The 14480-nt window shown below is 40.7% G+C and overlaps 1 protein-coding gene across 1 annotated transcript in view; it reads left to right on the plus strand.

Moving 5' to 3' along the window:
- Positions 1 to 14480, plus strand: part of LOC126108162 (trypsin-1-like) — a 211431-nt gene that overhangs the window by 86905 nt on the left and 110046 nt on the right. Inside the window, exon 5 of the mRNA XM_049913405.1 lies at positions 2046 to 2153. Within this exon, the coding sequence (XP_049769362.1) occupies positions 2046 to 2153 (108 nt within the window). The remainder of the gene's footprint in view (positions 1 to 2045; positions 2154 to 14480) is intronic.

Below are 14480 nucleotides of genomic sequence, written 5' to 3' on the forward strand. Positions count from 1 at the left end.
GAAAATGACTTAAGTTTGCGGCCCCCTCCATTGGTAATGCTGGAATTCAATATGGTGCTGGCCCGCCCTTAGCCTTGATTACAGCTTCCTCTCGCAGGTATACGTTCAATCAGGTGCTGGAAGGTTTCTCGGGGAATGGCAGCCCATTATTCACTTAGTGCTGCAGTGAGGAAAGGTATTGGTGTCGGTCGGTAAGGCCTGGTATGAAGCCGGCGTTCCAAAACAGTTCAGGTCAGGACTCTGTGCAGGCCAGTCCATTACAGGAATGTTATTGTCATGTAGCCACTCTGCCACAGGCCGTGCATTAATGAACAGGTGCTCAATCATGTTGAAAGATGCAGTCGCCAACCCCGTATTACTCTTCAACAGTGGGAAGCAAGAAGGTGCTTAAAACATCAATGTAGGCCTGTGCTGTGATAGTGCTATGCAAAACAATAAGGGATGCAAGCCCCCTCTATGAAAAACATGACCACACCTTTACACCACCACCTCCGAATTTTACTGTTGACACTATACACGCTGGCAGATTATGTTCACCGGGCATTCGCCATACCCACACCCTGCCATTGGATCACCACATTACACCAAGCAGGGCATCATTTGGCATTTACCAGCATGATGTGTGGCTTATGAGCAGCTGCTCAACCAAGAAATCCAAGTTTTCTCACCTTCCGCCTAACTGTCATAGTACTTGCTTTGAATCCTGATGCAGCTTGGAATTCCTGTGCGATGGTCTGGATAGATGTCTGCCTATTACACATTATGACCCTCTTAAACTGTGGGGGGCGGTCTCTGTCAGTCAATAGACGAGGATGACCTGTACGCTTTTGTGCTGTACGTGTCCCTTCACGTTTCCACTTCACTATCACATCGAGAGTAATAGACCTAGGAATGATTAGGAGTGTGGAACTCTTGCATACAGACATATGATACAAGTGACACCCAATCTGACCACGTTCGAAGCCTGTAAGTTCTGTGGACTGCCCCATTCTGCTGTCTCATGATGTCTAATGACTATGGAGGTCACTGATGTGGAGTACCTGACAGTAGGTGGCAGCACAATGCACCTAATATCAAAAAGATGTTTTTGAGGGTGTCGAGATACTTTTGACCACATATTGTAAGTTGTAGGGTCAGAATTACCTTTCATGTTTGTGCATTTTTCCAGAACCGAGACTGATTTGCTTCTACCAGTTTTCTAGTCTTCTGAAACTAATACATGTTAGTATTTTAATTCCAATAATAATATTTATTTGTCCTTTGATCATTCTGTACAATGACATGTACTGTGACCTGTGGTTGATGGTTCAGTAATATTCAGACCTGTCAGCACTGGCCTTCTTTGCTTCTATAAGTGCTGTCAAAAGACCCTTAACAAATGCTAGGAACTTGTGTATGTAATTAAATGAACATCCGGAAACGGAATCTTTCAACTGAGAATTAGAAATGTGGGATTTGCAATTCTCATTTTCCAGTTCTTTGGTAGCCTCTTAAAAATAGAACTGTGAGATAAGTGCACACCAATGTTTAAACAAGTGTTATCCAAGTGCAGATAATTTTTGTGTCCAGTGTTCACTAAACCAACAAACTCTTAATATTTCGCTCCAGTGCAGAGGTGAAGACAAATGTGCCAAAAACGTCGTGTGATGACACGTTGACATCATGTGGCCTAAATGTGTTGCAAGGTAACACCAATTGGCCCAATACACAAATGCATTACCACAGTTTTAATGGATTAATTTGAGCAGAGTTCAGCAGAAAAACGCATTAAAAAAAAAGGAAGTTGTTTCTGCAATGCAGTATTTATCATATACTAAAAGGAAAAATCAGTAGTTGGCCAAAATTCCACTCCCCCCCCCCCCCCCCCCCCCCCCGCACACGCACACACACACACACACACACACACACACACACACACACACACACACACACACACACACACACACACACACACGTATTCTGATCCTGTGTGATTAAGTGAGTAATACATAGAAAAATTGTGTTGCTATATTGTAATTTATTTGTATTTTTGTATCTTTTTGCAGATTGTATGGTATAATATCAGAGGTTGGGTACAGCGGACTTGAGGAGCAGCCAGATCATTGCAAAATTCCGGGTCGTGCCAGTGGCTTTCAGTTTGTTGGATTTTATGCGTGAGTACACCTATAATTTTAATTATGCTGAAAACAGTTTGGCAAACAGACTGCAGTCACAAGCATTATGTTGAGAAACTTACGGCCATCATACTTGCCTTGGCTTATTTGGCAAAATTGAATGATAAAACTTTATTATGAGTAAATTTGTGTGGTGTAGTTTTCACTAGACTGTCCTTAGCTCACACATGGAATCTGAGTAAGCATTTAATGTAAATGCTTAAAAAAGTTAGTAAGGGCTCTGTTACAATCTCAGTTATGATTTATGTAAAGCGGTGTTCCAAGATTACGAAATTACTTGCATTGTGATTATTATATATACAGGGTTATTACAAATGATTGAAGCGATTTCACAGCTCTACAATAACTTTATTATTTGAGATATTTTCACAATGCTTTGCACACACATACAAAAATTCAAAAAGATTTTTAGGCATTCACAAATGTTTGGTATGTGCCCCTTTAGTGATTCGGCAGACATCAGGTTGATAATCATGTTCCTCCCACACTCGGCGCAGCATGTCCCCATCAGTGCGTTCGAAATGGTAAGGCTTCTGCAATAGCCTTTTCCGTAAGATTTTCCAAACCGTCGGCTGTGGTACGTTTAGCTCCCTGCTTGCTTTATTCGTCGACTTCCGCAAGCTACGCGTGAAACTTGCCCGCACTCGTTCAACCGTTTCTTCGCTCGCTGCAGGCCAACCCGTTGATTTCCCCTTACAGAGGCATCCAGAAGCTTTAAACTACGCATACCATTGCCGAATGGAGTTAGCAGTTGGTGGATCTTTGTTGAACTTCGTCCTGAAGTGTCATTGCACTGTTATGACTAACTGAGGTGAGTGCATTTCAAGCACGACATACGCTTTCTCGGCTCCTGTCACCATTTTGTCTCACTGCGCTCTCGAGCACTCTGGCGGCAGAAACCTGAAGTGCGGCTTCAGCCGAACAAAACTTTGAGTTTTTCTACGTATCTGTAGTGTGACATGACCATATGTCAATGAATGGAGCTACAGTGAATTTATGAAATCGCTTCAATCATTTGTAATAGCCCTGTATATACCAAAAACTGTACAACTAATTTTCAAGTATGAGCGAAGCAGTAATATAATGAAATGTCTTTGCATTTACCACACTAGGAGAGACTGTGATCATCACCTGACAAGGCATGATACTACTGGTGCATACAGCAGGCTGTGTTGGAATAACGAGTGTAACAAACTTCTAAAACATTTAATAGGAAACAACATTGAAGGAGTTCGTAACTAATAAGTATTTTTCATGCAATTAAAATATTCCTTTCACACGAATAGACCTAGACTGTCTTAACTTCTACAGATGACAAGTAATTGAGATACACTGAGGTGAAAAAAAATCATGGGATAGCAATATGGATGTATACAGATGGTGGTAGTATTTCATACACAAGATATAAAAGGGCAGTGTATTGATGGAGCTGTCATTTGTACTCAGGTGACTCGTGAAAAGGTTTCCGACGTGATTATGGCTGTACGACAGGAGTTAATGTGTTCCCTGCAAAAGAAGTTGTGTCGCCTGCATTGCATATCGGCCCACTGGTGACCTGACGAAACTCCACTGAAATGTAGCTCGGGTCACCAGTGCCCCGAATGCCGTGAGTGTAATTATACCTGTGACAGACATCACTTCACTATGGAGGTGCTTGCTGGCCTGTCTGTAACAAAGGTGGCTTACTGCTGTGTAAACTGCTGCAGTAGTGGACAGCTAGACCGAAAACTACTTCTTTTCCATACTGCTTTATTTGGTAAATACATACCTTCCAGAAACAATAAAAAATAATCATTTTCATGTAAACTTTGCACTCTTTAACAATTTCGATCTTAAAAAGTCATTCTTGATTTTATTATCTCTTGGTCTTCTTGATTTTTGAAGGATATTTTGTCCTACTAATTTATATGGAAAACACATAAACAGTTGAAACATACAAAAAAATTATTAACACAACCTTCACACCGTTTAAGGAGGCAATGGCCTTGCCGCAGTGGATACACTGGTTCCCGTGAGGTCACCGAAGTTAAGCTCTGTTGGGCGCGGTTGGCTCTCGGATTGGTGACCATCCAGCCGCCATGAACTGTGGCCATTTTTCAGGATGCACTCAGCCTCGTGATGCCAATTGAGGAGCTACTCGACCGAATAGTAGCGGCTTCGGTCAAGAATACCATCGTAACGACCGGGAGAGCGGTGTGCGGACCACACGCCCCTCCTATCCGCATCCTCCACTGAGGATGACACGGCGGTCGGATGGTCCAGGTAGGCCACTCGTGGCCTGAAGATGAGTGATTTTTCACTCCATTTAAACACTGCAAACCTAAAAAGTCATTCCTGTATGTGGTTTTCACTGAAACGACTGATGCACATTATAGTTTGTCTCCTGGGTAGTCGTTGCAGAAGGTTGTAACTTTCTCAGCTTTTTTTTTTTTTTTTTGCCTTCCTGAGCGAAAATCCTTTTGTAGCACAATGTGCAGTGTTGCCAAAATTTCCTTGGTGGCCCCTCAATTTTTCCCAAAGTATAAACTTCCCCCCACCCCCCATGAACCATGGACCTTGCCGTTGGTGGGGAAGCTTGCGTGCCTCAGCGATACAGATAGCCGTGCTGTAGGTGCAACCGCAACGGAGGGTTATCTGTTGAGAGGCCAGACAAACGTGTGATTGCTGAAGAGGGGCAGCAGCCTTTTCAGTAGTTGCAGGGGCAACAGTCTGGGTGATTGACTAGTCTGGCCTTGCAACACTAACCAAAACGGCCTCGCTGTGCTGGTACTGCGAACGGCTGAAAGCAAGGGGAAACTACAGCCGTTATTTTTCCTGAGGGCATGCAGCTTTACTGTAGGGTTAAATAATGATGGCGGCCTCTTGGATAAAATATTCCAGAGGTAAAATAGTCCCCCATTCGGATTTCCGGGCGGGGACTACTCAAGAGGACGTCGTTATCAGGAGAAAGAAAACGCGTTCTACGGATCGGAGTGTGGAATGTCAGATCCCTTAATCGGGCAGGTAGGTTAGAAAATTTAAAAAGGGAAATGGATAGGTTAAAGTTAGATATAGTGGGAATTAGTGAAGTTCGGTGGCAGAAGCAACAAAACTTTTGGTCAGGTGAATACAGGGTTATAAACACAAAATCAAATAGGGGTAATGCAGGAGTAGCTTTAATAATGAATAGGAATGTGGGTAACCTACTACAAACAGCATAGTGAACACATTCTTGTGGCCAAGATAGACACGAATTCCACGCCTACTTCAGTAGTACAAGTTTGTATGCCAACTAGCTCTACAGATGAAGAAATTGAAGAAATGTATGATGAGATAAAAGAAATTATCCAGGTAGTGAAGGGAGACGAAAATTTAATAGTCATGGGTGACTGGAATTTGACAGTAGGAAAAGGAAGAGAAGGAAACATAGTAGGTGAATATGGATTGGTGCTAAGAAATGAAAGAGGAACCCGCCTGGTAGAATTTTGCACAGAGCATAACTTAATCATAGCTAACACTTGGTTCCAGAAACATGAAAGAAAGTTGTATACATGGAAGAACCCTGGAGATACTAGAAGGTTTCAGATATATTATTTAATGGTAAGACAGAGGTTCAGGAACCAGGTTTTAAATTCTAAGACATTTCCAGGGGCAGATGTGGACTCCGACCACAATCTATTGGTTATGAGCTGTAGATTAAAACGGAAGAAACTGCAAAAAGGTGGGAATTTAAGGAGATGGGACCTGGATAAACTGGAAAACCAGAGGTTGTACAGAGTTCCATGGAGAGCATAAGGGAACAATTGACAGGAATGGGGGAAAGGAATACAGTAGAAGAAGAATGGCTAGCTTTGAGGAATGAAATAGTGAAGGCAGCAGAGGATCAAGTAGGTAAAAAGACGAGGGCTAGTAGAAATCCTTGGGTAACTGAAGAGATACTGAATTTAATTGATGAAAGGAGAAAATACAAAAATGCAGCCAAGTGAAGCAGGCAAAAAGGAATACAAACGTCTCAAAAATGAGATTGACAGGAATTGCAAAATGGCTAAGCAGCGATGGCTAGAGGACAAATGTAAGAATGTAGAGGCTTGTCTCACTAGGGTTAAGATAGATACTGCCTACAGGAAAATTAAAGAGACCTTTGGAGAAAAGATAACCACTTGCATGAATATCAAGAGCTCAGATGGAAACCCAGTTCTAAGCAAAGAAGGGAAAGCAGAAAGGTGGAAGGAGTATATAGAGAGTCTATACAAGGGCGATGTACTTGAAGACGATATTATGGAAATGGAAGAGGATGTAGATGAAGATGAAATGGGAGATATGATACTGCGTGAAGAGTTCAACAGAGCACTGAAAGGCCTGAGTCGAAACAAGGCCCCGGGAGTAGACAACATTCCATTAGAACTACTGATAGCCATGGGGGAGTCAGTCCTGACAAAACTCTACCATCTGGTGAGCAAGATGTATGAGACAGGTGAAATTCCCTCAGACTTCAAGAAGAATACAATAATTCCAATCCCAAAGAAAGTAGGTGTTGACAGATATGAAAATTACGGAACTATGAGTTTAATAAGTCTCAGCTGCAAAATACTAACACGAATTCTTTACAGACGAATGGAAAAACTGGTAGAAACCAACCTCGGGGAAGATCAGTTTGGATCCCATAAAAATGTTGGAACATGTGAGGCAATACTGACCCTACAACTTATCTTAGAAGAAGATTAAGGAAAGGCAAACCTACGTTTCTAGAGTTAGAGAAAGCTTTCGACAATGTTGACTGAAATACTCTCTTTCAAACTCTGAAGGTGGCATGTGTAAAATACACAGAGCGAAAGGCTATTTATAATTTGTACAGAAACCAGATGGCAGTTATAAGAGTCGAGGGACACGAAAGGGAAGCAGTGGTTGGGAAGGAAGTGAGACAGGGTGGTAGCCTCTCCCCGATGCTATTCAATCTGTATATTGAGCAAGCAGTAAAGGAAACAAAAGAAAAGTTCGGAGTAGGTATTAAAATCCACGGAGAAGAAATAAAAACTTTGTCGTTGCCTGATGACATTGTAATTCTGTCAAAGACAGCAAAGGACTTGGAAGAGCAGTTGAACGGAATGGACAGTGTCTTGAAAGGTGGATATAAGATGAACATCAACAAAAGCAAAACGAGGATAATGGAATGTAGTCGAATTAAGTCGGGTGATGCTGAGGGAATTAGATTAGCAAATGAGAAGCTTAAAGTAGTAAATGAGTTTTGCTATTTGGGGAGCAAAATAACTGATGATGGTGGAAGTAGAGAGGATATAAAATGTAGACTGGCAATGGGAAGGAAAGCGTTTCTGAAGAAGAGAAATTTGTTAACATAGAGTATTGATTTAAGTGTCAGGAAGTCATTTCTGAAAGTATTTGTATGGAGAGTAGCCATGTAAGGAAGTGAAACATAGATGATAAATAGTTTAGACAAGAAGAGAATAGACACTTTGGAAATGTGGTGCCACAGAAGAATGCTGAAGATTAGATGGGTAGATCACATAACTAATGGGGAGGTATTGAATAGAATAGGGGAGAAGAGGAGTTTGTGGCACAACTTGACCAGAAGAAGGGATCGGTTGGTAGGACATGTTCTGAGGCATAAAGGGATCACCAATTTAGTACTGGAGAGCAGCGTGGAGGGTAAAAATCGTTGAGGGAGACCAAGAGTTGAATACACTAAGCAGATTCAGAAGGTTGTAGGTTGCAGTAGGTACTGGGAGATGGAGCTTGCACAGGATAGAGTAGCTTGGAGAGCTGCATCAAACCAGTCTCAGGACTGAAGACCACAACAATGACAACAACATGAACTTTCTTTCTTGATGGAGGATTGGCATAGGCAGCATACCCACAGAAATGCAAGGCAACAGACTCTGAAAATTCAAAATGATGTTCTTGTCCTTGAGGTGCTCTATTTACACTGCAGAATCCAAGCATTTACAATAGAGGTACCTAATAGAAGTTCTGTTGCAACTCTCCTGCACCATTTCACCCCCTTTCTCAATGGTGAATAATATGAAGACATCCAGCCATTGAGATCAATATCCTTGGGAAGTCCTGCTCTGTTTGTACAAATTGGTCCACAGAGATGCATATTTTTATGTAACTTACGTACTAGAGAAATGATTGTATGGAAATTGCTAGCATAAAGAATGAGACGTTTTCCAAAAAGAGGCTTTCACATTTTCATAGCAATAACGTCAGTGTGACCTGCGCCTTTCAGTTCGTCATCTTTCCCTTGATAGATACGCAAGGCAAAAGTGCAACCTTCCTCTGTACAAACCTTGTACAGCTTTAGAGCATACTTGGGAGACTTGTTAGGGATGTACTGCCCAAAAATCAATCTTCCTCTCCAAGGAAACATAGATTCATCAATTACTCCATATTTTCCAGGAGTCCGAGCGTTTTTAAAGTTAGTCTGCAAATGTTCATCTGAAGACTGTACTTTGTAAGTCCTGCCGTTTATGTTTTTAGAGGCATTAGTATCGGCAAATGGCCAGCCAGGTAATCATGCCAGAAATTGATCACAAGACTTAGTGGCTTTTATAACTTTATTTTCATACAGTGGATTCTTTGAATAATAAAGTGAAATTTCTAGAACCTCATTTAACACCATAATTAGTTTGCACCTGCGGTCTAGGGGTAGCATCTTTGATATAATCAAAATGTCTTTGGACCCGGGTTCGAATCCTGCCACTGCTTAAATTTTGATTAATAATCAGCATTGGCGGCTGAAGACTTCTAGCATAAGAAGTCACCCCTCATTCTGCCAACAGCCTTGTCAAAGAGGGCGGAGGAGCGGATAGAGGTTCAGGGCACTCTCTTGTCCTAGGGGTGGGAAATTGCCCCTAAAGGCGGGAGAATCGGCAATGATCAACGACATGAGGATGCAGAAGGCAATGGAAACCACTGCATTAAAGACACGTAACGTGTATCCACAGGACATGTGGCCTGTATTTGAAGAAGTGTCATGATGATCTCTCTATTGGCAAAAGATTCCGGAATAGTCCCGCATTCAGATCTCCAGGAGTGGATTGCCAAGGGGGAGGTTACCATGAGAAAAATATTGAATAATCAACAGAAGGATAACATTCTACAAGTCGGAGCATGGAATGTCAGAAGCTTGAATGAGGTAGGGAAACTAGAAAATCTGAAAAGGGAAATGCAAAGGCTCAATCTAGATCTAGTAGGGTTTAGTGAAGTGAAGTGGAAAGAAGTCAAGGATTTCTGGTCAGATGAGTATAGGGTAATATCAACAGCAGCAGAAAATGGTATAACGGGAGCAGGATTCGTTATGAATTGGAGGTAGGGCAGAGAGTGTTTCTGTGAACGGTTCAGCGATAGGGTTGTTCTTATCAGAATGGACAGCAAACCAACTCCAACAACGATAGTTCAGGTGTACATGCCGATGTCGCAAGCTGAAGCTGAAGATGAAGGGATAGAGAAAGTGTATGAGGATATTGAAAGGGTAGTACGGTATGTAAAGGGATATGAAAATCTAATAGTCATGGGAGACTGGAATGCAGTTGTAGGGGAAGGAGCAGAAGAGAAGGTTACAGGAGAATATGGGCCTGGGGAAAGTAATGAGAGAAGAGAGAGACTAATTGAGTTCTGTAACAAGTTTCAGTTAGTAATAGTGAATATTCTGTTCAAGAATCACAAGAGGAGGTGGTATACTTGGAAAAGACTGGATAATACAGGAACATTTCAGTTAGATTAAATCATGGTCAGACTGACTCTGAAATGAGATACTGGATTGTAAGACGTACCCAGGAGCAGACATAGACTCAGATCACAATATAGTAGTGATGAAGAGTAGGCTGAAGTTTTAAATACTAGTCACGAAGAATCAATATGCGAAGAAGTGGGATAAGGAAAATAAGGAATAGCTCAGTAGGTGGTACAGTTGAAGAGGAATAGACATCTCTAAAAAGGGCCATTACAGAAGTTGGGCAGGAAAATATAGGTACAAAGAAGGTAATTGCAAAGAAACTATGGGTGACAGAAGAAATACTTAGATTGATTGATGAAAGGAGGAAGTACAAAAATGCTCCAGGAAACTCAGGAATAGAGAAATACAACTCACTGAGGAATGAAATAAAAAGGAAGTGCAGGGAAGCAAAGATGAAATGGCTGCAGGAAAAATGTCAAGACATTGAAAAAGATATGATTGTCAGAAGGACAAACTCAGCGTACAGAAAAGTCAAAACAGCCTTCGGTGACATTAAAAGCAAGGGTGATAAATTTAAGAGTGCAATGGTAATTCCACTGTTAAATGAAGAGGAGAGAGCGGATAGGTGGAGAGAATACATTCAAAGCCTTTATGATGGGGAAGATTTGTCTGATGTGATAGAAGAAGAAACAGGAGTCGATTTAGAAAAGATAGGGGATCCACTATTAGAATCGGAATTCAACAAAGCTTTGGAGGACTTAATATCAAATAAAGCAGTGGGGATAGATAATCCATCAGAATTTCTAAAATCATTGAGGGAAGTGGCAACAAAATGACTATTCACGTTGGTGTGTAGAATGTATGAGTCTGGCAACATACCATCTGACTTTTCGAAACGCATCATCCACACAATTCTGAAGACGGCAAGACCTGACAAGTGTGAGAATTACCGCACAATCAGCTTAACAGCTCATGCATCCAAGTTGCTGACAAGAATAATATACAGAAGAATGGAAAAGAAAATTGAGGATGCGCTAGATGATGATCAGTTTGGCTTTGGGAAAAGTAAAGGCACAAGAGAGGCAATTCTGACTCTGCAGTTAATAATGGAAGCAACACTACAGAAAAATAGACACATTCATAGGATTTGTTGATCTGGAAAAAGCATTCAACAATGTAAAATGGTGCAAGATGTTCGAAATTCTGAGAAAAATATGGGTAAGCTATAGGGAGAGACAGGTCAAATACAATATGTACAACAGCCAAGAGGGAATAATAAGAGTTTATGACCAAGAATGAAGTGCTCATATTTAAAAGGGTGTAAGACAAGGATGTAGCCTTTCGCCTCTACTGTTCAGTCCGTACATCAAGGAAGCAATGATGGAAATAAATGGTTCAGGAGTGGAGTTAAAATTCAAGGTGAAAGGATATCAGTGATACAATTCGCTGATGACATTCCTATCCTGAGTGAAAGTGAAGAAGAATTAAATGATCTGCTGAACGGAATGAACAGTATAATGAGTACAGAGAATAAATTGAGAGTAAATTGAAGAAAGATGAAGGTAATGACAAGTAGTAGAAATGAGAACAGCAAGAAACTTAACATCAGGATTGATGATCACAAAGTTGGTGGAGTTAAGGAATTCTGCTATCTAGGGCATTAAAATAACCAATGACGGACGGAGCAAGGAGGACATCAAAAGCAGACTCGCTATGGCAAAAAAGGCATTTCTGGCCAAGAGAAGTCTACTAATATCAAATATCAGCCTTAATTTGAGGAAGAAATTGCTGAGAATGTACGTCTGGAGTACAACATTCTATGGTAGTGAAACATGGACTGTGGGAAAAATGGAACAGAAGAGCATCAAAACATTTGGTGGTGCTACAGACGAATGTTGAAAATTAGGTGGACTGATAAAGTAAGTAATGAGTACAATCTGCGCAGAATTGGAGAGGAAAGGAATATGTGGAAAACACTGATAAGGAGAATGGACAGGATGATACGACATCCGTTAAGACGTGAGGGAATGACTTCGATGGTACTAGAGGGAGATGTAGAGGGCAAAAACTGTAGAGGAAGACAGAGATTGGAATACATCCAGCAAATAATTGAGGCTGTAGGTCGCAAGTCCTACTCTGAGATGAAGAGGTTAGCACAGGAGAGGAATTCGTGGTAGGCCACATCAAACCAGTCAGAAGACTGATGACAAAAAAATAGCATTATGCCAATAAACTTCCTTATTTCTTCTTCAGAAGGGTCAATCCAGTTGGCTAGTTGAGATCTTTTCTGCAAGGCATTTTGGACAGTTCCTGTGCAACATATCAGTTTGTTTCAAAGTCCATGTTATTAAATATTTCTTGCATTACCAGCATTTTGTAAACATCTGAAGTCAAAATAGGTGGAAATACTAATTTTTGAATCCTGATTAAAAATTATTCTTGTTACATTTAGTCTAATTGGTTTCCAGATTGGTATATCATTTTCATTACCGTTATCAGAGAGTTACATGGAATCTTGAACCTCATCAGAACAGGAGTCATCACTTACATTTAAATCTGAAGAGGCTCTTGAAACTTGGGGATTGTTATCTGAATCATCGTCAGATTCAGGAGAGATGCTCCAGCCACTGGAGTCACTTTAATTTAGGTAGTAGTTCAAATAGTAGTGTAGTCCCTCTTCATCTAATGGTGTACTACATCTTCATTTCCTTGCTACTGGTAGCCCAGAGGTATATCGATCCATTTGTTGCTAAACGTGCAATGAAACATCATTACAACTGGGGGGCCAACCATAATCATTATAGAAGATAAACAATCATGTCATAATGATAAACAATATTTCACTATCAGGGTACCTTCCATCAGGAAAGTGGGTGCACTTAGCGACTGTTATGTAATTTATAAATGATAGAGTGCAGCTATCAGTTGTTCTTTTTTTGCAGGTTATCAATGTTAAAAATACAAGAAGTATATGGTCAGATGATACAACAAAAAGTTACAGCTCATGGCATAACCTATACGACTTATGTATTAGATTACGTACCACTATTTTTTAATCTTGATGCATGTTAGTTCCCTGTTGTTTGGGCGTGTCAGTCACAGTTCTTTGAATACTATAGTTCAATTCTTTTATCTTGGCAGTTTGCGCATGCCCACCCAGACGCAGGAGATTGCTGTGTTGCCAGTTGCACACGCCAAGAGAAGCAGCGCCGTAGTGTAGTATAGTTCGCAAACTTACGTTTAGGGGGGAGCGCGCAGTTTATGAAGTAAAGCCACCACCGCCGCATTAACCCTTTCGCTGCTACAGAGACGTGCTCCCCGCATTCCGCGCTGTGCGCGATTTTGCCATCACTGCACTGCTCCCCTGTGCAGACACATGGTGTTCCGACTGCTTTGACACACTTATCATTCGATTTCACAAAAACTATTTGGCCCAAAAATTTGATTTTTACACATCTTCTTGACTGATACCTTCCCCCCCATAAATGACTTTATTTTGTTTCGATGTTCAATGCAGTTATTGTGCAGCATTAAATGTAGTAATCCATTGCATGAAATTTTGAAGAGTTTGCAGAGGTAAAAGTCCATAGCATACACTTTCCGTATGGTCGATTTTAGTTGCCACTAGAAATTTCAAAAAATTTCATTCAAACAAATAAAATTCGTGAAGTAAGACATTTCGATATTGTTTTTAAATAAAGAAAATATTAAGCACCGAACAAGGTTCGAACTCTGAACCTTTCGCTTGGTGGCCTGACATTTTAACCATTACGCGTACGCAGCTTGTCACCCAATAGATTTTCTGGAGGACTTTAAAATATCACGCAAAATACCGACAAACACTGTTGGTAAGACTATGAATTACTCATGTTTCGTCGAAGTACAATAGGAAATAAACAATCACCGCTGTTCTTTATTGCGAAAAAGCGGTTAGTGAGAATGATACAAACGCCTTTCCTTGCCATCGCCTGAATTAGGAGGCTTATTGTTTGTTTGGTTTAATTACTTAATAGAATATGAAGTAATCGGTATAAAGAATGCTTTTTCCAAACTTTCTATAAGAGAAATTCTGCTATCAAGACATTGCTTTTGTTCAGTTACTTTATTTATGACGGAACGTTTCTAAAACTGAAGACACTCATCCGTGCTCTGCACTGCAGTCGAGCTCTGGCAACGTCGTTCTCTGTTCCAATGGCTGACTGTGTTTTGTGACGTCAGATGCGCAGAAAGAACGTAAACACAGCCGCCGTTGTAAATGACGCGCACTTTACTGTATAAAGAAGGTAGGCTGTGTGGAGAACACATTGATTGGTTGTATGGCACCATCTATATGAACTATGTATATAACATTTTAAAAAAACACTTCAAATTTGCATGGGAATTACATGAAATAAAACATAAGTAAAATTCTTTACATTGCTGTCCGACTCATTTCACATTTGCCGGTATTGCCAGTAAACATAGAAAATATAAGAAAATTTCCAGGTTCACTCCTTGTGAGTCAGTTGTTTTATTCTTTAAACACTTAGGTAATGTCAGACGAGTAAAAATTTTTTTCAATTATTTATAAGACACAAGGAGGCTCATGCTATATGCAGCTATTAGAACTGATCTGATTTAAATGTTTTAATCTT

Source organism: Schistocerca cancellata, chromosome 11 (assembly GCF_023864275.1).
Source record: "Schistocerca cancellata isolate TAMUIC-IGC-003103 chromosome 11, iqSchCanc2.1, whole genome shotgun sequence".
NCBI classification, from domain to species: Eukaryota; Metazoa; Arthropoda; class Insecta; order Orthoptera; family Acrididae; genus Schistocerca; species Schistocerca cancellata.